General features: G+C 42.5%; 1 protein-coding gene across 1 annotated transcript; it reads right to left on the minus strand.

Moving 5' to 3' along the window:
* Nucleotides 1–7,138: 7,138 nt before the first annotated feature.
* atp6v0d1 (ATPase H+ transporting V0 subunit d1) lies at nucleotides 7,139–16,464 on the minus strand. Its single transcript, XM_010896164.5, has 8 exons — nucleotides 16,224–16,464; nucleotides 15,212–15,383; nucleotides 14,083–14,261; nucleotides 11,328–11,407; nucleotides 11,121–11,198; nucleotides 10,659–10,835; nucleotides 9,823–9,900; nucleotides 7,139–9,022 (listed from the first exon to the last, which is right to left on the minus strand). The coding sequence occupies exons 1-8, from the start codon at nucleotides 16,351–16,353 to the stop codon at nucleotides 8,861–8,863; spliced, it is 1,056 nt and encodes a 351-aa protein (XP_010894466.1). The 5' UTR covers nucleotides 16,354–16,464; the 3' UTR covers nucleotides 7,139–8,860.
* Between the last annotated feature and the right edge of the window lie 8,231 nt (nucleotides 16,465–24,695).

Genomic DNA, 24,695 nt, shown 5'->3' on the forward strand with positions numbered 1-24,695 from the left:
CATTTCTGATTGCTATAGCAACACCATGGAGACCTCCAGTTGCACACACACGAGCTTGACTAGTGTAGCCCAGGTGCACAAATGACGCACAGAACAGGTTTGGAAGAAGCCGTTAATGAGATTAAGGTCATAAATCGCAGTTGCACAAAAACATTCTATGCCACCATCAAATTCCAAATCCAAATCCAGGACCAGTCTAAAACCTCCTGAACCACTTTGAAACCACCTGAACTAATCTGGAGTCTCCTGAACCAGACTGAAACCTCTTGGACCAGTCTTAAACCACCTGAACCAGTCTGAAACCTCCTGTACCAGACTGAAACCTCCTGAACCGCTTTGAAACCACCTGGACCAATCTGAAACCTCCTGATCCAGTCTGAAACTACCTGAACCAGTCTAAAAACGCCTGGACCAGACTGAAACCACCTGAACCAGTTTAAAACCCTCTGCACCATAATAAAAAGCCCCTGAAAAGCCAATTTACGACATAAGGATTAGGTTTAGGGAGAAACTTAAAAGTTTAGGGGTCAGTGGTTAGGGTAAGGGTTATTGTTAGGGTAAGATTTAGGGTGTTTTGGGGTAAGAGAAAATACCATTTCGAATGGAAATGTGTGTCTGTGTTACAGACTGTAATACCAGAAGTCCTTGCAAGAATAACAAGCCGTGGAAAATCACACGCATGTTAGTCCCGTTAGCATTCATAAAAAAGGCAATTTTAGGTTTGGTTTAGAGTGAAGGTTAGGGTTAGTTTTTAAAATTAACTTTGACCAAAAGTGGCCTCACAAATATAATAAAACAAGTATGTGTCTACTACAGGGACAACTCTTCTACCAGTTCTCCAGCACATATCCTGCATGAGTACATGTGACATGCTGGCAACCAGCCTCAAGCATTCACAGAGGTTTGTGTATTGCAAATTAGGTTCTTACATGATTCACTGATTTTCATTTTACGAGCAATCATATGATGTCTTACGTTCGTTTTATGTGCGCTTGAGTGTGTGTGTCAATGTGAGAATGTGTGCGCCCTAAATTCCTCTAAGGCTTTTTCTGATTTTCCGGAAGATTACGGAAAGATGAGAGTTTTCTTTCGGGGCATTGGAGCATCGCTGAAAAAGCAGAGGGGCCGGTTTGGCAGGAACAGGATCAGGCGGTTGTACATTTGGTGGGCACTCCACACCTTGCTTTAGGCCCTGTGCAGCTGGGCCGTGCCACGGTGAGAATGACAGGGCTTGGAGCTGCCCTCCCGCGGCTCCTTCACTGCCACCTTCTCTGCCTCTCCAGGTCCTTCGTCTTCCCTGCGTGGCTTGTCATGCTTCCTCTCAAGTACATGCCCCTCTCGCCGTGTCACTGTACCTGCTGGGACCCAATAGTACCCAGAGCTTCAGTAGTTTCTCCAGTTCAGCTGTGGTTTGCATCACTATGTAGTTTTACAAAATGTGCCAGAGTATGCTTTAGTGGTTGTTGGCTTTGCAGACGCTTGATAATTCTTTGAGTGGAATTCCGACATCTTGTACTCCTCACAGTGGTTGTTTTGGAGGGATGGGTGCGAGAGACCCTGAAAACCAAAGGCACGCATTTGACTCAGCCAGGCTTCCTTCCCTAACCACTAATTTGCGGGATTGGTAGTCCCAACAGGAGGAATCCAGAATTCTATTAAAGACGAAAGCCTGCGAGCCTGTTTTTAAAATGTAAATCAGGTGGGTGTTCTGGAATAAAACCCAGGACAGACAGAAATTACCCAAAAGTCACCAGTACACTTCTTAGCCCAGCGGCTATGCCTGCTTCTTATTCAGGCTCATAGGCGTCTGTTAGAATACAGTTTCATGTGTCGTATAAATTCCACCCCTGGCTCTCAACTGAACAACTGTATGGTGGTCCCAAGGACCGTCAGCACTGGTAGGAACACAAACGTAGTGGGGTTGGTTCGAGGGCAGGAGCAGGTGCAGAGTAGTCGTGGAAGGGCAGGGGGTCGGTACACAGGCTGCCGGGGGAATCCTGTGGTCGCAGGGGAACATCGTAAGCAACAGACAACACTGACTGGGCGTTTACTGAGCGGACTGTAGCAGTAGACTGGGGCAAACGGTGACACGTACGACTGTGGATCAGCGATACGCCAGGGACTGGTCGTCAGGGCTCCTCAGAAACACAGCCGGTGAAGAGCCGAGCGGGAACAGCTGGTGCCGGCTCTTCTCCAAGGCGTTGCCCTGACAACCGGGAGAAGCACAACAAGGCACCTCAAGGGAGGGAGTAGGTGACAAGGACTTGGTTTTGCCATTGGATGAGGTATACTGACAGAGGGATGAATTACATTGTAACCCAGTGTCATCCGTGCATTTTCGCTATTATGTCAATTAAGCCTTTTGGTTAATTGTGAAACAGAAATCCAAAGTTGAATATATCTCATTCTTACTGGGACCTCTAGCCGAAGATACAGTTTGTGTTTAACTCAGAGCAACAACCACTACAAATACATTTTAAATAAACGGACGATTTGAAAGCTTTAGGTGATTACATTGATTTGAGGACTGCTTTACTTTATACATGTGCACCTGTTTGAACTATGAGTCATTGGGTTCTGTTGTTTTCAGTGCCAATAGGAAAATGACTCCAATGACTCTATTGAACAATGATGACCACATCCTATCACCACCAGTGTGACTGAGCGATCGGCGAAACACAACGGCCACCATTATTGGTACAAAGATCAGACAGCAGGCCCAATCAAACAATTACATTTTTGTTGAACTCTCCCAGCTCAGAATTTATAAAATACTGCCATGTCTGAAACACCTCAATTCAGTCTAAATACAGTCAGAAACACTTCCAATAAGTTATAACTATGTCTGAAACATCTCCATTCAGTCTTAATTATTACACAAACACTGGAAATTAGTCTTAATTATGTCTTACACACCTCAAATCAGTAATTATGGCTGTTATGTCACAGCTGTTATGTCATGGCTGTTATGTCACAGCTGTTATGTCACGGCTGTTACATTACACAACAGTCAGCCAAACACACTGTCCCTCGAACAGTACAAAGGCATGTACAAAGGCATCCCTTTTGGAATCAGGACATCTCCAGCCTGTCCCTATTCAGGGCTGCAGGCCCTACCTACGTCAAAATCCCCATCACCTGAACGCACACCCAACTGCTGCACCAGCGTCGCACCAACGCCCCCAAAGGGAGAGAGCAGTATAGAGCGGCCTCCCGACCCAGTAGAGTTGCCCCCCGACCCAGTAGAGTTGCCCCCCGACCCAGTAGAGCTGGCCCCCGACCCAGTAGAGCTGCCCCCGGACCCAGTAGAGCTGCCTCCCATCAGGACCCCATCAGGACCCCATCAGGGGAGCGATATTAGGGCCTCGGCAGAGCAGCTGAAGGGAGGAGTTGGTGGAAGATGGAGCAGCATTCACGAGGGGACGCGTTGGTGACGCCACCCCTAGCGGCCTGCCACGCCTTCGCTCCCCCATCGATGACAAACACGTAGTAGGATGGAGGCTACCTGGAGACGGGTGGTGCAGGGTCCTTTTCGCAATCCTCATCCTGCACATTCACGCCCCCCTGCCGGCCGGCCCATCCCGCTCAAGCCCCCGCTCCTGAACGCAGCTCACACCCCAGATCCCAATCACACGAGTACTAACACCGGCCCCCCAATAATACTCCCCATGTAGTTCTCCCCTTAGCACCAGTTCCTAGTGAGGTATTGTTAGATACATACAAAGCCTTTTCTCCCCAGAAATCCAAATGGTACATCCTGTTCAGTTCTTTGACCTCCTGACCGTTGCTTATCGACCAGTCTTTTTGCCTAACCCTTGCCTGTGCTTCGACCAGCCGTTTTGGTCCGTCGCCCTGGATTACCTGTTTTGCCTGCCGTCCTGTACCTCTGCACATCCGTCCTGTACCTCCGCACATCCATCCTGCCTACTGCACATCCGTCCTGTACCTCTGCACATCCGTCCTGTACCTCCGCACATCCATCCTGCCTACTGCACATCCGTCCTGTACCTCTGCACATCCGTCCTGTACCTCCGCACATCCATCCTGCCTACTGCACATCCGTCCTGTACCTCTGCACATCCGTCCTGTACCTCCGCACATCCATCCTGCCTACTGCACATCCGTCCTGTACCTCTGCACATCCATCCTGCCTACTGCACATCCGTCCTGTACCTCCGCACATCCGTCTTATACCTCCGCACATCCGTCCTGTACCTCTGCACATCCGTCCTGTACCTATGCACATCCATCCTGCCTACTGCACATCCGTTACTGCCTTTGCTTAATCCCTGTTTTTCTGGAAAACCAATAGTGTGATTAAGATTGATTCACTCATTTTTCCCTCTCTCTCTCTCTCTCAATCAACAGCTTTAAAAAACGCCCTCTCGGGCCATAGAGATGTGTCCTGTGTCCTTTCTCTGTCTCTCCTCCGGTTACACTTGGCATGGGTCACATCGAAGCAAGGATCACTGGACGCATTCCAGATTGCCTGCCGCCATTACAGATCAACAGAGGATGTCATTTCAATCCCTATTCACACACCTACAACACACCCAGAGGGCAGGGACACCTGTGTGAGAATAGATAGATTGAGTATAGATATTAATTGAGTGGATGTGAACACCAACCTGTGTAACCGGAAACAGGACTTTCTAAAGGGCAGATGTCAGACAGTAAGGACTAAAGATAATACTCTCAACAATGGATCCCCGCCAATGGTGTCCTTAGCCCACTGTTTTACTACCTGACTCTTAACACTGGACCCTCCAGGGGTGTGTTCTCAGCCCTCTGCTTTTCTGTCTGACCTTTAAGACTGTGACACCCCACTGTGTGGCTTAGCAAGACAAACTCTATCAACTGGTTTGCCAAGGACACCAAGGTTGTAGGCCAGATAACTAACAACTAATAGTTGAGAAGGCCAAAGGAACAACCCAGTCAAGGCACAGTCCTAAAATACCCAGACCCAACATTGATGGCAGTGCACCAGATGTACTGGAGCACATGTACACTGCACAGCCAGCAGCAATTACAGCCAATAGTCTATTTGGATAAGTCTCTACCAGATTTGCACAGAACAACAGATTTGCCTGTTCTTCTTTGCACAATAGCTCAAGCTCCATCAAGTTGGATGGGAACCTTTGGTGAACAGCAAAATTCAAAAATTTTCAACTGGATTGCGGTACAGGTTTCAACAGGGCCACTCCTGGACATTGACCTTTTTGTTTTTAAACCCCTCCAATGTGGCTTCGGCTCTATGTCTCAGGTCATCGTCCTGCTAGGAAATGAATCTTCCCAGGTCTCTTCCACAGTACAACAGGTTTCCTTCTGGGATTTCTCTGTACTTTGCTCCATCCATTTTGTCAACTGTCTTCACTAGCTGTCCAGGACCTGCTACCACCATGTGTCACAGACGGGACTGTGTTTTTAGAATGATATGGAGTGTTAGAGTTTCACCAAACAGCGTTTAGTGTTACAAAGCTCTAAAATGGTCTCACCATGGAATCTTCCACTTGGTCTCTTTCAGAGTTGCACTAGGCATCTTGGTGGTCTCCATTATCAGTGCCCTTCCCCTTCCTGTCCTAGAAGGATTCACAGTTGTGCCATATTCTCCCAGTTTCTTAATAATGGACTTAACTGTGCTCAGGTGGATTCAGAATGCCTTGGAATGTTCTTATATCCCACCCCTGATTGGTGCTTATTATATCCCACCCATGATTGGTGCTTCTTATATCCCACCTCCAATTGGTGCTTCTTATATCCCACCCCTGATTGGTGCTTTTTAAGAACCTTTTTCCAGATTTGCTTTGCATGTTCCTTCCTCTCCATTATGTGGTTTTTGTTAGGAATTGTTCTAACCAGCCTTGGGACCTGTCAGAGACAGATGTATTTAACCTGAAGTCATGTTAAACACTTTGGTTGTACACAGATGGACACAATTCAACTATTAAAATGACTTCTATAGACAATTGATTGCATATCAACTAATTCAGGAGGTTCATAGCAAAGGGGTTGAATGCTAATCCAATCAATGATTTTCTGTTTTACATTTTTAAGTTAAATTTTTCACTTCAACATTGCACGCTTTTTTGTGGTAATTAGCAGGGGAAAACAATTGAAAATCTATTAGTGTTTAATTTTGTTTAATGCAATATAATTACAGAAAGGTCCAAGGGGGTGAATACTTTTGAAAGCCACCGTAAGTCCTTCTGGCTGGTGAACAGCATGTATTATGTTATTTTATCAATCCGTAGAAGGGACTGAAACACGTCGACACGCATCATTTCGTAGCACCACCGCCTCCATGCATTCACACAGTAAACCCTTTCTACTCCTCACCGACCGCCAGACAACCACCGATGCCCAAAACCCTCCACGGCCGGTTGGCACATGTCAGTCAGTAGACGGGTGGCAGGTTTCTGGTCGGTGCATCGTCACTGAGAAAAGAGCCTCACGGTTACACACCAGAGGAAAATGCTCTCTACCCTCGGGGAGTTCTTTAATTGTGTTCTGTTCACGTTCCCCTTCCCACGAAAATAAAAGACACATCCTTTGCCAGCTGGGATGAAGACTGTTTTCTTATCCACCCACCTGTCCCACGGCAGAGGCTTCCTGGCACTCATAGGGCACATCCCAAATGACACACTGTAACCTGCATAGTGACCTTCTTTAGGCCAGTGCCCACAGGGGAATAGCGAGACATTTGGGACACGAGCAAATTTCACACTCTTCCCCTGAGGACATCAGGTGCCTTCGTGGATGCATCCAAAAATAGCACCCTATTGCCAACTTAGAGCACTTCAAACATCGCCTTGGAGGCCCCGATGGGGTGCGATTTAGGACATTTACATCTGTTCCCGGAATCAAATAGCTGAGAAGCATTTTACATGTCTTTGTTGTTTACAAATATTGCCAAATCAAAACACTTGACATCTCAATACCACAATACCTTCACCGCGCCGTAGCACACTATATTTACAGAGTCATGGTTCAGCCTCGACACGGCATTCCTATCAAGAACCTTCAAAAGCGTTCCTGTATAGCTCAGTCAGTAGAGCATAGGTTATGGGTTTAACTGCAAGTGTTTGCACCCATAAGTAAAAATGTCGGACGTTCATTTTCAATTAAATAAATACGAGCATTGGCTGTAGCGTGTATATTCATATTTTTATCACATTTACAACAACACATTCCACAAATAAGACACAGAACTCAATTTAACATGAATGTGACATCTACATTTTTACATCATGACAAATCATCTTTAAATATATATATATATATATATCCTGGTTTAGTTTACACATTAGATATTAGTTTCTTTTTCATTTAATCAGATAACATTTTTCATGCCAAAGATGTAATTTGAACTACTGTTGGACTGATCAGGTTCAGTCATCTCATTTTCACAAAAACAATATTAGGAGTGTGTGAAAATTATTTAGGTGAACTGTTATCAGTCTTTTCTTACTCCACAAGACAGGTAGCAAACATTTTCCCAGAATTCCCAGAGTTCACAGAGACAGACATGTGGCCCCGGATCAAAAAGTGCCCGTCTTAGCGAACAGCGCCATTGAGACACATACACAAACTGTTGAATGGGAAAAAGGGTCACTTCACTTTTATACCAAGAAAATAATTAAATAAATCACGACACAGTATTCCACATGCCGTCAGAACACAGACTCACTCACCGGACACCCAAAATATGAGATCCACTCTAGCTACACAAGTTGAAAAGATGGAAACCTAAAGCAGAACAATGGAATGTTTTCTAAAGCCACCCTGCCAATCGCAGGTTTACAAAACCGATGGCGATAATCACCCTACAGCATATTATACCTCAGCAGGACCGGTCATCCGGGGGAACTCCTGGGGCGGGGGGATAACGAACGTGTCTGGCGGTAGATTGTTTGACTCAACGCCGCCATATTAACACGTAGAGGACGCACGTAGGGACCTGCACTCAAAGTCCCAACAGGTGCCCTATTCACTATAACGCACCCCTTCCTGACCAAGATGGTGCGTTAATCTGCAAAGAGTGCCGTTCAGGACAGAGCATAGTCAGGTAACATTTCGTAGACGTGTGCGCGCGCGCGCGCGGGGGGGGGGGGGGGGGGGGGTTTCTTTCACAAGGGGACATAAAGTCTCTCAGGCAGGCTATAGCTCTCGGCAGCATGACGCTAAGAGCAGCACCCGTGTGACAGGACGCCGAGAGATACTGTTTGGGACTGGTAGGGTGCACTACTTTTGACTCAGCCACAGGTATCCAGTATCCATTTGGTAACCATTTGTGAGGCGGCCATGTTTGATTGCACCTCCGAAAACAATGCAGAGCACTTCTCCAATGTGAAGTGGAGTGGCAGGACACCCTGGTCCTTATGGTACATTCACCAGGAAGCCCACAGGTGCCCTTTGCTACTATAAAATGTCACACCGTTGTCATACAGACTGATGCAGCACAACTTTAAGCCAATCGGCATTCAGGGTTTTAACCAATCAGAGGCTCTACAAAACGAGATACAGGAACAGGGCAAAAGCAGTGAATACGCCGCAGCTTGGGAACGAACCCACAACCGTGGTGTTAACTGGAGCGGGGCGGCGTGGGGATTTTGCATCCAGCCGTGAAGAGACAAAGCATCGCCAGCTAGTTACCTCATACTGGTCTACAGTTACAAATCAAATTTAGTCAAATGCATTGAAAGACCAGGTGGGAAAGTGGATTCAGGACGAGCCACAGTCTGACGTACAGGACGCGGCAGGGGATTTATGACAGATGTGGAAGACGGCAGAGGGTAGGGACGTACAGAGGTGTGTGTGTGTGTGTGTGTGTGTGTGTGTGTGTGTGTGGGCGTGCGTGAGCTCAGAAGATGGGAATGTAGTTGTCGATCTTGGCGCGGTGCCGCTGCGCGATGCACTCCGCGATCCACACAATGTTTCGACACTCCTGCTCCTTCAGCTTTACGTAGGCGTAGAACACGCTGAAGTGGAACTGGTTCAGGAACGCCAGCTTGTTCAGCTTCACCTGTGCCACACATCAAGGACGGTATTAGTCAGTAACCAAACAGCCCAACCATATGACCTTTATGATGACCTTTATGACATGATACTTGACCAACTGAGTGATTTTTTTAAATAAAATTTCAGTGATAAGATATACATTGTTCGATGGGCGTACTCCGGGCGTAGCTGACAAAAATGTACGGAACGACTCAAAATAAGTTATTTTCACTAAACGAGTCAGTAAAAATAGTCAAAATTCCTAACACTATTCTAATTGTTTCTAATTGTTAAAATGCTGATACTCGCTGTACATGCTATCTAGCCCCGAAAAACTAAATATTATCTTGATTAAATGTTTTCTCATTTTGCAAAGGTTTCCTAGCGTGGTTTAACCAGTGACGTGTGTAGAACACTCAATTAACTCAGTTTTAAAACAGATTTTATTTTGTGTTACTAAAAAAACTGGACAAAACAAAAAACAGAGAAAACTGAATATGGGGAAAGACTAAACTAATTTCATAGGGACCTAGACTAAACTAGACCAGTGGTTCTCAACCCTCAACCTAGGACCGCCAACTGTCTCTCAATTTTTTCCAGCCCAGAACAAGCTCAAGTTCTAGTTTCAAAGTTGACTTGAAAAAATAAAAACAGTACTGTGAACTAGCAGCAATATTGATAGTAGTATTGGTAGTAGTAATCAAGCTGCCAAAGAGCTCATAATGATTTGATACAGGTGTGACAGCTCTGGGACACAACTAATACAGAGACCAGCTGGGGAACCGCTGACCCAGACAATGGATCTGTAAGACTGGTGTCACTCACCTCATGCTCAAAGAACCTGTCCTCCAGGGTCTTGTCTCCAGGGTTGCTACCAGCCCCCTCAAACAGGAGCTTGTATTCCTGGGGAGGAGAGGTACAGAGGCGGTATGAGCTACAAGCTGGGTCAATATACGCATTGGGATTAAGAAGAGAGGAAGCGAGAGCTGTTGCTGGAGAACTGAAGCACATTCACTGGTCATCTGCTTCGGATATACTGCGAAGACGATAACATGTCTGTTTGGGACTGCTCATCCAAGGGATTTCAGGACGGCCGCTAAGGTGTAACAGACCTTAAGCTAGCAGGACATTTCTGTGGAATAAACAAGCATTATTATGCATTATCCATTTCATAATTTTATATTTTTTTAGAATTACATTATGTATAAAATGTGCATATATTGTGCTGGGTTCTATTTCTGGGCTAACGGAGATCCTAGTAAATACTTCCAACACTGTCACACTGTCTACTTGTTCCAACATTGTTAAACAGTGCTTGATCTTAAGATGGGCCCCTTATTTTTAAGGATAATTTTAAGACCACCCACAAAACAGAAAGACACTGGTGTCGGGGTACGCATTAAACGGAATGGTTCAAGACGAGAACACAAGTCATCTGCTGCCCCCTGCCTTCCACGAGGACCTACATGACTCCAGCCCCAGGAAGTGTCGTGGGACCATAACGGTTGAACACTCCCACCACGGTCAACTAGGGCAGCATGGGTAAATGAGAAAGTCCTGCCACCTGAACCCCCCCCCCCACAAATACATTACAGCAGGGGAATCATCAACGCCAGTCGTATCTGGGACTGCCTGTAACCAGGCGGATGAACAACACTCACAGGGTAGTAGTCAGCCACAGCTTTGACCTGCTCGTAGTCATCGGCGCGAGCCAGCTGAGCAAGGCCCTCTGGGTACAGCTTTCCGCAGTGGGGGAAGAGCTTGGCGCGGTCCTCCTTGGACAGCTCCGTACCGAACGAGTTGATGGTGATGATGAAGGCCCTCCGATCCGCCTCAAACTGGGCAAACACACACACACACGATTAATGAATTCACTGATTTACTGATGAAAGACTGATATGCTAGAATGAAAGCCCACAGATGGGCGAGAAAGATCTGGCTGGTTACACACAGGCAGCCTGATTTTTCTTTTCAGTGGCCAAATGGTTACTTTGAACAATTTAAAAGATCACCTAGTGGGAGGGGGAGAAAATGAATCAGACTGCCTGTAAAAACAACATTGGATGAAAGACATTTGATGATCCAGTAGAAGCCCCTCTCAAAGAACCGACCCGGCCCCTCACCTCCAGGATGGGGCACATTGTGTCACCAGTGGTTCCGCCCAGAGTGGAGCAGAACTTGTAGAAAGCCTCTAAATATGCCTGGAAATGATACAGAAATTACCAGATGGATGATTCTGTCAAATCTGCTAGGATCTTTAGTTTGAACATACTTTTCCCAACAAATCAAAAAAGTTCAAGTCAGATGCCAGAATTAAATTATTTCCTGACCTTGTACAGTGTATTACGAATGATTTCAATGTTCATCTCATCCAGATCCTGCTCAGATATACAGTCTTGGAAGAAAGCAGCTGGAAGAAATAAAATACAAAATTAGAATGACGGTTTGTAACCTAGTAGAGTTTTAGCACCATCTAGTGTTTGTCATCAGACACACTTGAGTCACTGTTTCATGACCCCTCTGCATTCTTAATTCAATTTTATTTTCATTGGTAAAGAACACAAAGTAGTTAAGGTGTCAAAGTTTCAAAAATTGTACAAGTAATTTATTTGCCAAAGGACATTGCCTCTTGTATTTGTCCTATGAACACAAGACATAAGCGATTTAACTAGATGCTTACATGCATGGTTCCTCACGATGGAACACAGCTTAGTTACAGTGCAAACAACAGGGTCTGCATTTGAGCTACCATAACAGTCAGGTGACCAGAAATTCAAGACATTTTCAACTTCAGTCTGCCCCCTGAGCTTTTGATGAGAACTCATTGGTCCCCACTTTTATTCTCCAACACTTGCCTACAAGACATCTGCCAACAAGACACAAGGAAGAGGCAGGACTCGACAATATGATGGCCCAGTGACCCCGGGCCAGTAAAAAGTTATGTTGGGCCTTACAGAACCAGGAAGTCACTGTCCCAATCGGGCCACTGCAAAAAAATAAAATACATTGAGATTGAAATAATAATAATCCCATTATAAACTTGACTACCTTGCAGCTCTTTGCGTGGGCTATTGGCCAGTCAAGAGTTTAGCAGTGATGTGTCACGTGGCTGTCTGGTACTGTTTTTTTTTTTTAATAAAACATTTAAAAACTCATGCGAGTTACTCAAGTGAAGAAGGCAGCGAAGGATAACTATGAGCTCAAATAATTTTTTATTTGACCCGTTTCAACTTTGATGGAACTCAGGTGAACTGTGTCGTCGGTCCAACGTTCCTGGCTAGAGCGGAAAAATGTGAGTCTTTTTACAAAGACACTGAAAACTTTCTGCATACATATATTCTACATTAGTCAGCCATTTTGTCCGCAATTTTGCAAGTTCTCTCTTATTCCTGACAAGATTTAAGGGAGGCATGTATTGTATAAAACACCTGTATACCAAGGACATGTCAATTGGATTTAAAAACAATCCCTGACCAGCCATACCAATAGCAAACAGCACCTGGTCAGCATGACAGCCAAGCGGGTGACAGACAATTCGTCTTCAGGGCCCTTGACTGTACTGGTCAGTAATTTAAATGCAAATCCCCAGTGGGGGATTGCACAAAATAACAACCACATACCTAGTAACTAAGACGGGCCAGCCTTTCACCTTGTTCCCGGGGAATTAATGAGTTGGTGTTTTGTTTAAAAGTCAAAAGTTTTGTTGACTTATCTTTTTATTATTTGTTTTAATTAACAATGTGATGAAAGAAATATTTATGTTTTATATATCCAGAATGCATTTCATAAAGGATTAAACATGTTTAGTAACAAAAGTATTTGGTTATATGTTGTAACGCTGATAAATTACAACTTTTGAAAGGAGGGGCAGTAGAACTATTTTTGGGGGCAGTAAGTTTCAAACCCAATGGACTCACTGGGCCAGTGGCAAAACATTTTAACGTTGAAACTTGAAGAGGTATCTTGTCTTATCTGCTTAGATTCCTTCCTGTCTGTCCTCTGTCAACCTTGATGTTTTTGTTCTCCCCAGTCCCCAAAATCATATTGTAAGACAGGGGTTAAGGGACCAAAGTTCTGGTAGGCCAAAAAAATCAAATAAAAAACTGTTGCTGAATAACAGTCCAAAGGGAAAGTAACTTGGGAACCAACATACCATCAGACACATCCAAGTCTAGTCGAAGAATATTCTTCCTTCCCAACTCAATTTCACAGAGTTCCCATTTATAACACCAGCTACAGACAGTTAAAAACCAAAAAGCAACCAGGCAAGCCTTGTTTTGCCGGCCCATGATTAGAAGGGATGAATGTTGTCACCTTGGCTGGATTCGATCTGCAGTTTCCTGTGTGTGGCGGACTGTCTTTACCCACTACGCTATTAAAACAGCGGGTGTTGTTGCACGTGATACATGTGTAGAGACGGGGTGTCTGTTTACTTCTGCATTGTTAAACCAATTAGTCAGTCCTCAAAACCAAAAACAGGAATAACAGGGTAGCTACACTACATGTGTGTTAAATTAGAAAGAGATAAATGAGGAGGGCTAGCTAATAGCTATACAGTACCTATAATGAAAACAATGACTCCAATCACTCCAAAGACAGTTGAATAGCCAACCACTACGCAATGTGAACTAGGTTATGCAAATCAAATTTAAGAGAAAAATGTTCCTTGTCAGGGTAGTTCGTCCATCGCAATATAACTATAAACAGTTTTACTTTAGGCTTACTATAATGTAGCAACTGAAGCTTTCTGCCTGCGAAATTTCTGTCTAATCTGACCAAATGATAATGCCTAATTTGTTTGTCTGTGGCGAGAATCGAATGCCGGTCACCTATGTGGCAGTCCGTGTCCAACCACTAGGCTATTTGACAAGGGGCAGTAAGTCAGGTACCCACTCACTCAGTCATTAAAAGACATTCGCACTAATTGGGTGGCCCCGCTTACGCTGTCCAGCAAAAAGTTGATGAAGATACACCAACACTGCTCATAAAGCAGTCCCAAACGCCACCCTGTTTCCAATCAAGTACTGCGCCCTACACAGGGGACATGTTGCCCTTTGGGACGGCCGGACAGTCCTTCCTACTCACCCAAAGGGGTGTCCACCAGGATGGCGTTGTAGAGCTCCGCCGGGGTCTGTGCGATGTTCACAGCCTCCATCTGTTCGAAGCTGCCCAGGGGGTGGCACTTGGGCACCAGCTCAGAGATGGCACGCTGGTGGAGTGTGCCCGTGATCAGCAAGATCACGTTGTCAATCATGTAGCTGTACCTGTCACCAGATGGGCAAAGGGTGTGATGAGAGAGACAGAGAGACAGAGACAATTGAGTTGTCGGTGTTGGCTGTGTGGTTCGGAGTAACAAATGTTCAACTTTCATTCGCAAGATAAACAAATAAAGAAATCTGATTGCATAATAAAACTACAAGACAACAAAGTGCCTTTTGGCAAGCCTCAATTCTATCATTTTAATTTCATAGAATCTGATTACAATTCCACTTATCGAATACGGTTCTTATTGAATCCCGGTTACAATTCCAATATTATTGGGAGAGAAGAAATACAACATATTTCAAGAAGGAAAATTAGCCTAACTTTTATTCTTTGCCCATTCAAGCTATAATCAGTCAACTGTCAATGGTGACAGGATTCAGGAAGGTTTATTTTTCCCTTCATTTATAATTTTTTAAATATTATTGTAAAATATTAGCTCTCTGAACTTGTATCTAAGAAAAATATATGTATTCGAATAATATGCAGACCTTGAATATGAAAGGAGAATGAATGTCAGCTCATCTGTGTTAGAGGATGGAGAGAGAACGGAGAGAAAGGAGCCGAGGGATACATGACGTTGTCTGGCTAAGTTATGTTACTGTGATGAGCGGACTTTCTAGTTTTAAAGAAATTACAAGCAAACTGGGTAGATTACATTCATTTACCCACAGACCAGTTGGACACCAAGCTAGCCAGCAGGTTACATATAATAATAATTATGATATATATTATAGCAAACTAGCTAGCTTGGTGTCCATGTACATTAGTATAGTATGCTCACATTAGCTAGCTAGCGAAGTGTCTTTTAAAATCCACGGTTCTTGGAAATTTGGAAGCGGTTCTTGATACCCAACCCCATTCTGAATGAGCTCAAGTCAATATGGTTGCCATTCCTGGCCTTTAGGTGCCCATCTTGAACCTTCATTTGGGAGAGTTGTGCCCGACTTACGTGATGAAGTCCATGAAGCTAGCAAGTGGTTCATAGGACTGGTTCCTCATGTGGCGAAACTCCACCACCATCTTCTCTTTGAGCTTGTCATCAATGACTGACACTGTGAGTGGGGAAGCCTCGTTGGCCAGGAAGCTGCCATAGTCTGTACTTTGCAGATGGAGTTTCAGGTCTGTTATAGGAAACCAAAGACAAGTATTAAAATACTACCTGGGTAGGTAACTGGCGACGGGAGCTGATAATGCTTGCATGTTAGAAATACCAGGGCTGTTTTCTAGTCCCATTCTGCCCCTAGTACTGACAAAGCCTTCAACAGTTGATCACAACAATTTATATCGACATGAGTTGAACAGTACATATTACAAATTAAATTGTAATTGTACATCATGTAATTGGTGAGTCGAAGAGGAGGCAAACGGGAAGTATTCCTTTCAATTCTGATGGAGCAATACTTTCAGTTCCTCATAGAAAATCCATTGTTGATCAATCTAATGCAGAATTTCACATGGCAATAACACATATAATAAAACGCAAGTTACTACTAGTGCAATACAAACAGGAGATTATAATACTTTAATTCCGAAGGACAGCAGGAGTAGCTATATGTAGTTTCCCAGATTAACATCATTTAGCTAACGTTAGCAAGGTAACTAAAGGAATCACGATTGAGAGGTTAGGCTTCTGAGACAAGTGCATATCTTCCATCTCCTATGACTTTAATAAACAGAAGTGATAATTATGGAATTGGAACGTTTTGTGACAATCATATAGGAAGGTAGTGCTAACATTATATATCCAATTACGGCGTAAATAGTTAGCGAGTAGCATCAGAATTATATTATCCTGCGAATCGCAAACTAAATACGCCTAGTGAATGGCTATGTCGTCTATGATTTTGACGGCTCGATGCTGATTTGAACTGTAAACAATATGATCTGTATCCGTTACTCTTACAAATACAGAAAAGAGTAGGCTAAATAAATTGCTAGCTAACACATTAGCTCCGACTCACCTTCCAGGGTTTCGCACTGAACGAGATTTAGATAGTCTCCTTGAGAAAGAATTCCAGCCTTAAAACCCCTGACCAACCCTTCCAAGTAGCCATTATCCACATTAAAATACAGCTCAGAAAATATAGGCATTTTAAGGCTTTTAAATATACTCGTATATCGACAAAATACCGAGATATCCGAGAAATGTTAAGGCTGACCACAGATACCCGGCTGTAAATGGCACGTGACCCCTCACGACCAATATCATGTGACTGAACATTTGATGATGACGTTTCCTGCTGTCAAAATCAATGCTAGAGCTGTGTGGACCGACCTCACCGCCAGATTGATGAAGTATGTCTGAAAGCCAAGAGATGAGTGGAGAAGAAAGGGTTCCTGAGCTGTATTTATCGCTCACTCAGCCACTGGCCATTTGTGTGTGTCTGTGTGTGTATATATATATATATATATATATATATATATATATATATATGTTTCTCGAATCTTCTCTCCGCGTGTCATTCGCAAAGTTCTGAACGCTGAGGTGGGAATATATCACTTGCAAGCTATTTAGTTTACAGTTTGGAGGTGGCTGGACCCTATAGGTTTATGTGTCTCGGTGGGTCCGGTACAGATATTCATCTTGAGTGCCTACCTACATAAGGTGTGGTATATCCTTCCCTCCTTCATCGATCTGGGGGTTATGGACACAATCTGCTGATACCCTCGTTCCAAACTTGTACCAAAATCCCCACCTTAAGTTGTGTGATGTCCATTTTATTTTGAATTTGCCAACACAGTAAGTCTCCAACACTATTATTAGGGGTTTTCCCGTAGGATAAATCTTATTGTTATTATTATAAATATTATTCTTGGCGCCTTAAATGCTGAATAATTCAAAACGTCCATGGTAAAAAATGCTATAAACTTGCATACTGTTAAAATAGTCCACGTGTAACAACCATACAGACCCCCGCCCCGATTCCTCCACCAGGGGCGCTATACTACACGATTAAATTAGCTAATTTCAAAATGCCATTTCCACCCCGTTTGTCCTACAGTGCTGATTTTTTTGTACCTGCCTCATTTCTCATGATGAACAAAAAAGCCTCTAGAACCCATAAAGTCCACCATAATGGATTTTTCTGTACAATGAAAATGTGTCCAAAACGACAGAAATCTTCTCATGAACCGTAAATCCAACTGACATGTCCTTGGTATACAGGTGTCTTATCAGGAATAAGAGATAACTTGCAAAGTTGCGGACAAAATGGCTGAATACTGTAGAATATAAGTATGCACAATATGCATGTGTGCAATTCTTTATTGGAACAATAACCTTCGACTGACTATTCTAACCTTAAACCTTTCCACCCAGAGCCTTCTAATTTCAGCATCCTAATTGCGATGTTTTTTCTCTCATTATCGCTGCTGTCAAATCACATATTTTAAATCTGAAAACTGACATAAATACTAGAGAACATTAGTTACAAAGATAAATAACCTGTTAGTTAGGTCATAATCGGCGGGATTTTTTAAAATTGTGCGCCTAATGTGATGGAGCAATTTAAAATTGCTTATTACAATGTTTTTTTCTAATTGGGTCAATTGATAGATTATTATTTTGTTAAAAAGTAGATTTTCACTGCTGAAAATATACCAGCTTCACGTTTGCTAAGCTAGCTTGACTCAAGCAATTTGGCTTGCCCACTTACACAGATTCTGAATAAATATGTATTTCTCTATTACAATGTAAATTAACTACATTTGTTTGTGCACAGCAATGGGTTAAAAAAAAAAGCTTTTCACCAGTATTAAGCAAGTAAATACACAAAATGTAGCTAGTTAGGTACTGTAGCCTAACATGTTAAAGATTGTTCTGTAAGTCCTTTGTTTTATATAATTTGTTATGGATTGTGCAAGTAAATACTGTATTTAGTTATCTAATTTGTATATGTATGTATAGATGGATGGAGAGGAGATGGATGGAGAGGAAGGTGTTGATGCTTGCTTACTGGTGTATGCAGAGGAAGAGGTCACTGCATCTCTGGTAAAGTCCAGCTCATAGCAGATAAGGATGTTTAGAAATGGGACCATAAAGATACTGGCTGATTTGTACTGTTAGGCCTACAGTGGGAAGAACAAGTATTTGATACACTGCTGATTTTGCAGGTCTGTAATTTTTGTGACGGAATCTAAAACAAAAATCCAGAAAATCACATTGTATGATTAATTTGTATTTTATTGCATGACAAAAGTATTTGATACATCAGAAAAGCAGAACTTAATATTTGGTACAGAAACCTTGGTTTGCCATTACAGAGATCATACGTTTCCTGTAGTTCTTGACCAGGTTTGCACGCACTGCAGGAGGGATTTTGGCCCACTCCTCTATACAGACCTTCTCCAGATTATTCAGGTTTCAGCAGGCCCATTATCAATCTCATCTACCCCTCTCACTCTTTTCAAGGTTGCCTTATTTGTAGAGATCTTTGCTGTCCATTGGTGTGGAGTTCACCTTGACTTCTAGCAGAGCCTTTTCATTGACAATTCTTTTTGAGTATGGAGATTGTGTAGGCCCTACTCCACTGCCATCTCTGATCACCAGGGGTCAGTCAAGAGCACGTGAGTACACTGGTCCACTTGCACTGGTCCACTTGTCCACGGCACTTACTACTCAGCTTTGTAGTGGTTTGGGAGAATAATACAGTAGGCACATAGATTTAAGGGGACTGCGAGGATGGTGTACTAGTGGGTAATGTCCGACCGATTGTGGTGGGTCTGTCTGGACCAAAATGCCATGGGAGATTTTTGGTCCCAGTCCAGCTACAGACACTAAACCAACTTTGTTGTATATGTTTAGGCTATCCCCAGCTCATATAATGAAACGTTTGATGATCTTTGTGTGCTAATTAGCGTAAATAGCGTCAATTAACTATTAGTCTGTATCCTGTAAGTCGTTCGAGCTACAGACCAGAAACCAACTTTGTTTCAGCAGTTTAGCTATCCCCACTTCAAATTATGAAACATTTATTGATTTTATTTATGCTAATTAGCATTAAATAACTATTAGGCTGTATATTTGAACCATTCGAGCTACAGACACAAGACCTGTCGTTTGTAACACTTGTCATGTATGCTAATTTATGCTAATTACCCTCACCAACAGTATCTCCTGAAGCTTAAAAAAATACAGACTCATTTTGATAGGTAAACGCTATTTTGAACCATAAATACTTTTTTCAAACCGCTATTAGATTAGATTAAACTTTGTCATTGAACCATACAAGTACAGTACAACAAAACCAGAAGTGCAAATATAGAAGGGCAGAAAAAGTATTAAGCATAATATACAAATTTACAGGAAATGTACAAGTATAAAGTATAATGTATGTACAAGTGGGATAAATAGTTGTGCGGGTTCAAGTGGCAATTCTCAATGGCATTCTGAAATTGCAATTGAGGCAAATTGAAGGAGTAGTGTAGCTAGCAATCACATCACATTCTCTACAGGAAGTGTACTGCTGGTTTCATATTGCCTTTTTATATTGTTTGCTTAATTACTTTACATCCACTTACTTCAACATTTGGGGGTTACTCTGCAGATGCCCTGTTTATTCGTCCTGTTGTTTATTTGTTTTGTCCTTTTTTTCTCTACTCCATTTCGCTCTTTACACTGTTCCCGGTTTGTATTTTGAACTACTTCTAAATGGTGTATAATATATTTCTATTCCTGTTGTTTTTATTTTGTTTAATCTATAGATTTTTTGTCTTTCATACAGTTTCTACCGTGTTCTACTTCCTGTTGTTTTTATTATTTAATTGTTTAGTAAATCTGCTTCCCTCTGCTCATTGTCCTTTGCCTCATACATCTCCCCATATAGTGTGATCCAGAAGAATATGTTGAACAATGACATCTACGTTGTCAAACATACAATGCTTCACAAAAACATCTTGCCCTCATTGTATATGCATATCTCTGTTGATATGCCTCAGGAACAAGCTCGTAGGCACGAAGAACAGTTGCTTTGACCACATCATAATTCAAACTGTCTTGAAGAGTTAGCGCTGACAAAACCTCTTGGGCTTTGCCCATCAATTAACACAGGAGCAGTAAGCACCATTCCTCTTCCAGCCATTTCAATGCTACCTCTATGCTCTCAAACACGCTACAATAAGAGTCAACCTCTGACTCTCTGAACACTGGTACCAAGGCAATCTGTCTGCTTATATCAAAAGTAGTAGAAGACCCCGCTGTTGAGGATGTCTCACTGCAAGAGCCAACAAATACAGAACACTACAACAGCCGTTCACATAATCACAGCTGCACAGTTCAACCCTGAACTAAACACTTAAACCAAGGTGCATGAGTGGCATGGGTATCAATGAGAGATCCCGGACGAGCCCCCACATTATGTTACGAACCCTGTGGCTCTAGCAGTCTAGGGTGGATGGTACAGAGACCCGTAACATAAAACTCATGCAAAGTGTTGTAGTGTACATGAACAGTGGGAACAAACGACACAGACAACCAAAGCTACCGTCAAACATAAAACGTTTATTATAAACACACGGTAAAGGGGTTAGGGAAAAGGGGCTGAGCTGAACCCAAGAAATTAAATAATATAGTCCAAACACCCCTAAACTGAACTTGCTTGCCTCAAGAACCGCTTAGCTGACTACTAACCAATACAAAAATAGAGTGGGTGCTCCACCGAGTTCTAACTAGTGTTTTTTTAGACAAAGTTTTCCTACAGGACAAAGGGACAAACCCCTTTTCCCAGGGACACATGGGAAACAAACCACACAGGTCAAACAGGGACTAAACAGCAAACAATTGACTAACAACACTAAACATAACGCCACAGCAATACTTAATCACATGAAACAGGACAAAGTGAGATTTGTGAATTGATTGGATAATGGAAAAAGGAACAGGTCCACTGATTGGTCCACCTCAGTAGTCAGCCGATGCACTCATGACTGCCAGGTGGGAAACACCAACGAGCACAATCAGGAAGATAATGGACACCTGGGAAAACAGCAGGAGGGGGAAAACACAAACGCACATACAGGGTACCTGCATGCATAACACAGTGGAATGTACAAAACTGTTTTGTTACATTTACATACCTCAACTTGAGAAAATAACTAATTTTTTGTTTTTGTCTGAGAATACATTGTGACCATTCCTGCATGTAGAATCCTTCAGGTCCTTGATTTCCTTGTCTGCTCTTAAAGGGATAAGACAATTCACATTCTGTCTTGTGTCGGGCGGCGCATGGTGTCAATATCTTCAGTAAGCCATTGATTACTTCTGCACCGGCCAGGAGTTAGCTTAATTACTATCATCAACATTATGAATTGAAACCTTGTAACTGCTCTAGCGAACTTTGCCGAGCAAGTGGAAACATTGTTGAAAACATTTCGAATCAGCTTTGGTTCCATCGTAGACATTGAGGAAGTAGACAGTGTTGTTCTCTCATCTCAAATGTTATTATTTGGAATTAAATGCTTATTTTGAAGTATGCTCATGTTACTATTCTTACCAGTCAGTTTGGGTTCACAATGGGTATCAAGCTAAGTTAGTTAGATATTTTGTACAGCCTTTGGTAGACACACATCGTAGCTGGAACAGTAAAACTTAATTAGCTTGAGAGAGAAATGAAAGGAAACAGTTGTATCGTGTCTGACTCATGAAGAAGATACACACACTTCAGTTGGGACATCTGTGGGCTCTATTTTTAGAAGCAATATTGTTTTTACTTTGGCATCCCACTCTGTAATGATGATTCAAATCATTACCTACACGTTGTAAATTAAGTTTGATCTCCAGTGTATGGAAACGAGGGATGATTACGCATTTAATTTGGTTTCATTATGAATTACTGACTTCATTAGTGGATAAACATGTTGACCTCTGCAAGGAATTGGCAATGTGGAGTGAATGGGACTGAGTGTTTTTTTAAGCCATTTCCTGTGACATTTATTGAATCATAATAACAGGTTTAATTGGTACATCCTGTTCACCTAAAGAAATGACATGTACAAAAGCTTTATTGTTGACAAAGGTTGTCTCCAAAATATTATATCCTTAGCCTATACGCCTGCTGAGTACTACATGCTTACAAAAATATGGGAAACAGTTATGCAGAAAACTGACACAAATTGAAACCCATCTGTATTTATTTTACTGCACACAATAAAACAGGTTAGAAGAATCCAGTGTCAGATGGCCAGATCTGTGAATCACTTGGGACACTACCAGTTAATAGTTTGGGGTCACTTAGAAATGTTCTTGTTTTCCATGAAAACATACATGAAATGAGTTTGAATAGGATATATGGCAAAATGAATAGGAAATGTAGTCATTGACATGGTTATAAATGCTGATTTTTAATTGAAATAGTAATTGTGTCCTTTAAAATTTGCTTTTGTCAAAGAATCCTTCCTTTGCAGAACTTTGAGTTCTAGTTATTCAATTTGTTGAGGTAATCTGAAGAGATTTCACCCAATGCTTCCTGAAGCACCTCCCACAAGTTGGATTGGGCACTTCTTACATACCATAGAGTCAAGCTGCTCCCACAACAGCTCAATAAGGTTGAGAGTCAGTGACTGTGCTGGCCCCTGTTGTAGGAGGCAATTAGCACCAATCAAGCGCTGTCCACAGGGTATGGATCCCTTTAACACTCTACAAATCTCCCACCTTACAGCCACCAGAGCACCCCCAGACCAAAACATTGCCTCCACCATGCTTGACAGATGAACTTGACCTCAGGCACTCCTCCAGCATCTTTTCATTTTGTCGCTTCTTTTTCTATTCTGGTTAGAGACAATTTGTGAAGTTCTGTAAAGGGAGTAGTACAACAGCTTTGTGCAAGATCTTCAGTTTCTTGGCAATGTCTTACATGGAATAGCCTTCTTTTCTCCAAACAAGAATAGAATGACAAGTTTCAGAAGAAAGTTCTTTGTTTCTGGACGTTTTGACCCGTAATAGAACCCACGATTGCTAAGGCTAAAGAAACTCACTGGTCTAAAGGTCAGTTTTATTGCTTCTATAATCAGCACAACAGTTTTCAGCAGTGCTAACATAATTGTAAAAGGGTATTCTAATGATCACATAGCCTTTTAAAATAATATACTTGGATTAGCAAACACAACGTGCCATTGGAACACGGGAGTGATGGTTGCTGATAATGGGCCACTGTACGCCTGTGTAGATATTCCATAAAAAAATCAGCCGTTTCCAGCTACAACAGTTATTTACAATGTGATTACATTTATGTATTTTTAATGGACAAATTTGCTTTTCTTTAGAAAACGAGGACATTTCTAAGTGACCCCAAACCTTTGAATGGTAGTGTATGTACTAAAGAACTCTAAGTTGTGTGTCATTATTTACCGTAATGTGAACGTAACATAGACTTCTAGGTATAGCCCTCCACATTAGGGCTAAATGAACCCACTGTAATTTGGGACTCATCGAGAACTATCCGCCTCTACCACTTAAAGTCCGGTTGGGTAAAAAGCAGAAGACACATTTCCATCTGGACTAAAAAGGTACATCTTATATATTATCTTAAAATGCCTCCATTAAAGTATGGGTGGTATGATGTTAAACTAATTGGTTGCTGGGAAACCTAAAAGTAGATTCACTCTCCCCTGTATGGTCACAAATGAACTACAACAACAACGCTTTCCATGTGTCAATTAAGTTGAGTATGTACATCGGCACAGAGGGAAGGGAAGTCATCAGTCAGAAACAAGTATGTGTTCCAAATGTTAACCTGCTTCCTATTTAGCGCACTACAATTAAAGATGACATTTTTTTAAAGAATGCCATTTGGGATGCATTCCTGCTTTTGATTGATGACGTGATTGAAGCCTTCTGAATAACCACATCAATGAATAAGGCATTTGGGAACACTAAAAGTGTTGTGCCCACCAGTCATAAGCATTTATAAACAACTGGGGAGAAAAAGGTACAAGTATGTTTATGACATACCTCCTTGACAATGTTCCAACCATTTGAGCTATACAAAAGGTACCAAATTCATAGTTCCATTGACTTCATTTCAAGCTAGCTGTGAAGCGAGCTACCCTGGCTGTTTTACTGACTTGCAACATAGGATATTTAAGGAAGTGTACATATACATTTGTAAATTGAGTAGATTACTGATATTTAGAAATGTGTAACTACGGATTAATACATTGTAAGGAAGCTGTTTAAAATTGCCAAGTAAATGGTTTGTTATGAGCACTTGACCAATCAGCATCACCTCCTCTTCCACTTGGCCACTCCTCCATGACTCTGACCAGTTCACCATGACTCTGACCACTCCTCCACGACTCTGACCACTCCTCCATGACTCTGACCTCTCCTCCATGACTCTGACCACTCCTCCATGACTCTTCTCCATGACTCTGACTACTCCTCCACGGCTCTCCTCCCTGACTCTGACCACTCCTCCATGACTGTCCTCACCTCCCCT

This window comes from Esox lucius, chromosome 2 (assembly GCF_011004845.1).
Source record: "Esox lucius isolate fEsoLuc1 chromosome 2, fEsoLuc1.pri, whole genome shotgun sequence".
NCBI lineage: Eukaryota > Metazoa > Chordata > Actinopteri > Esociformes > Esocidae > Esox > Esox lucius.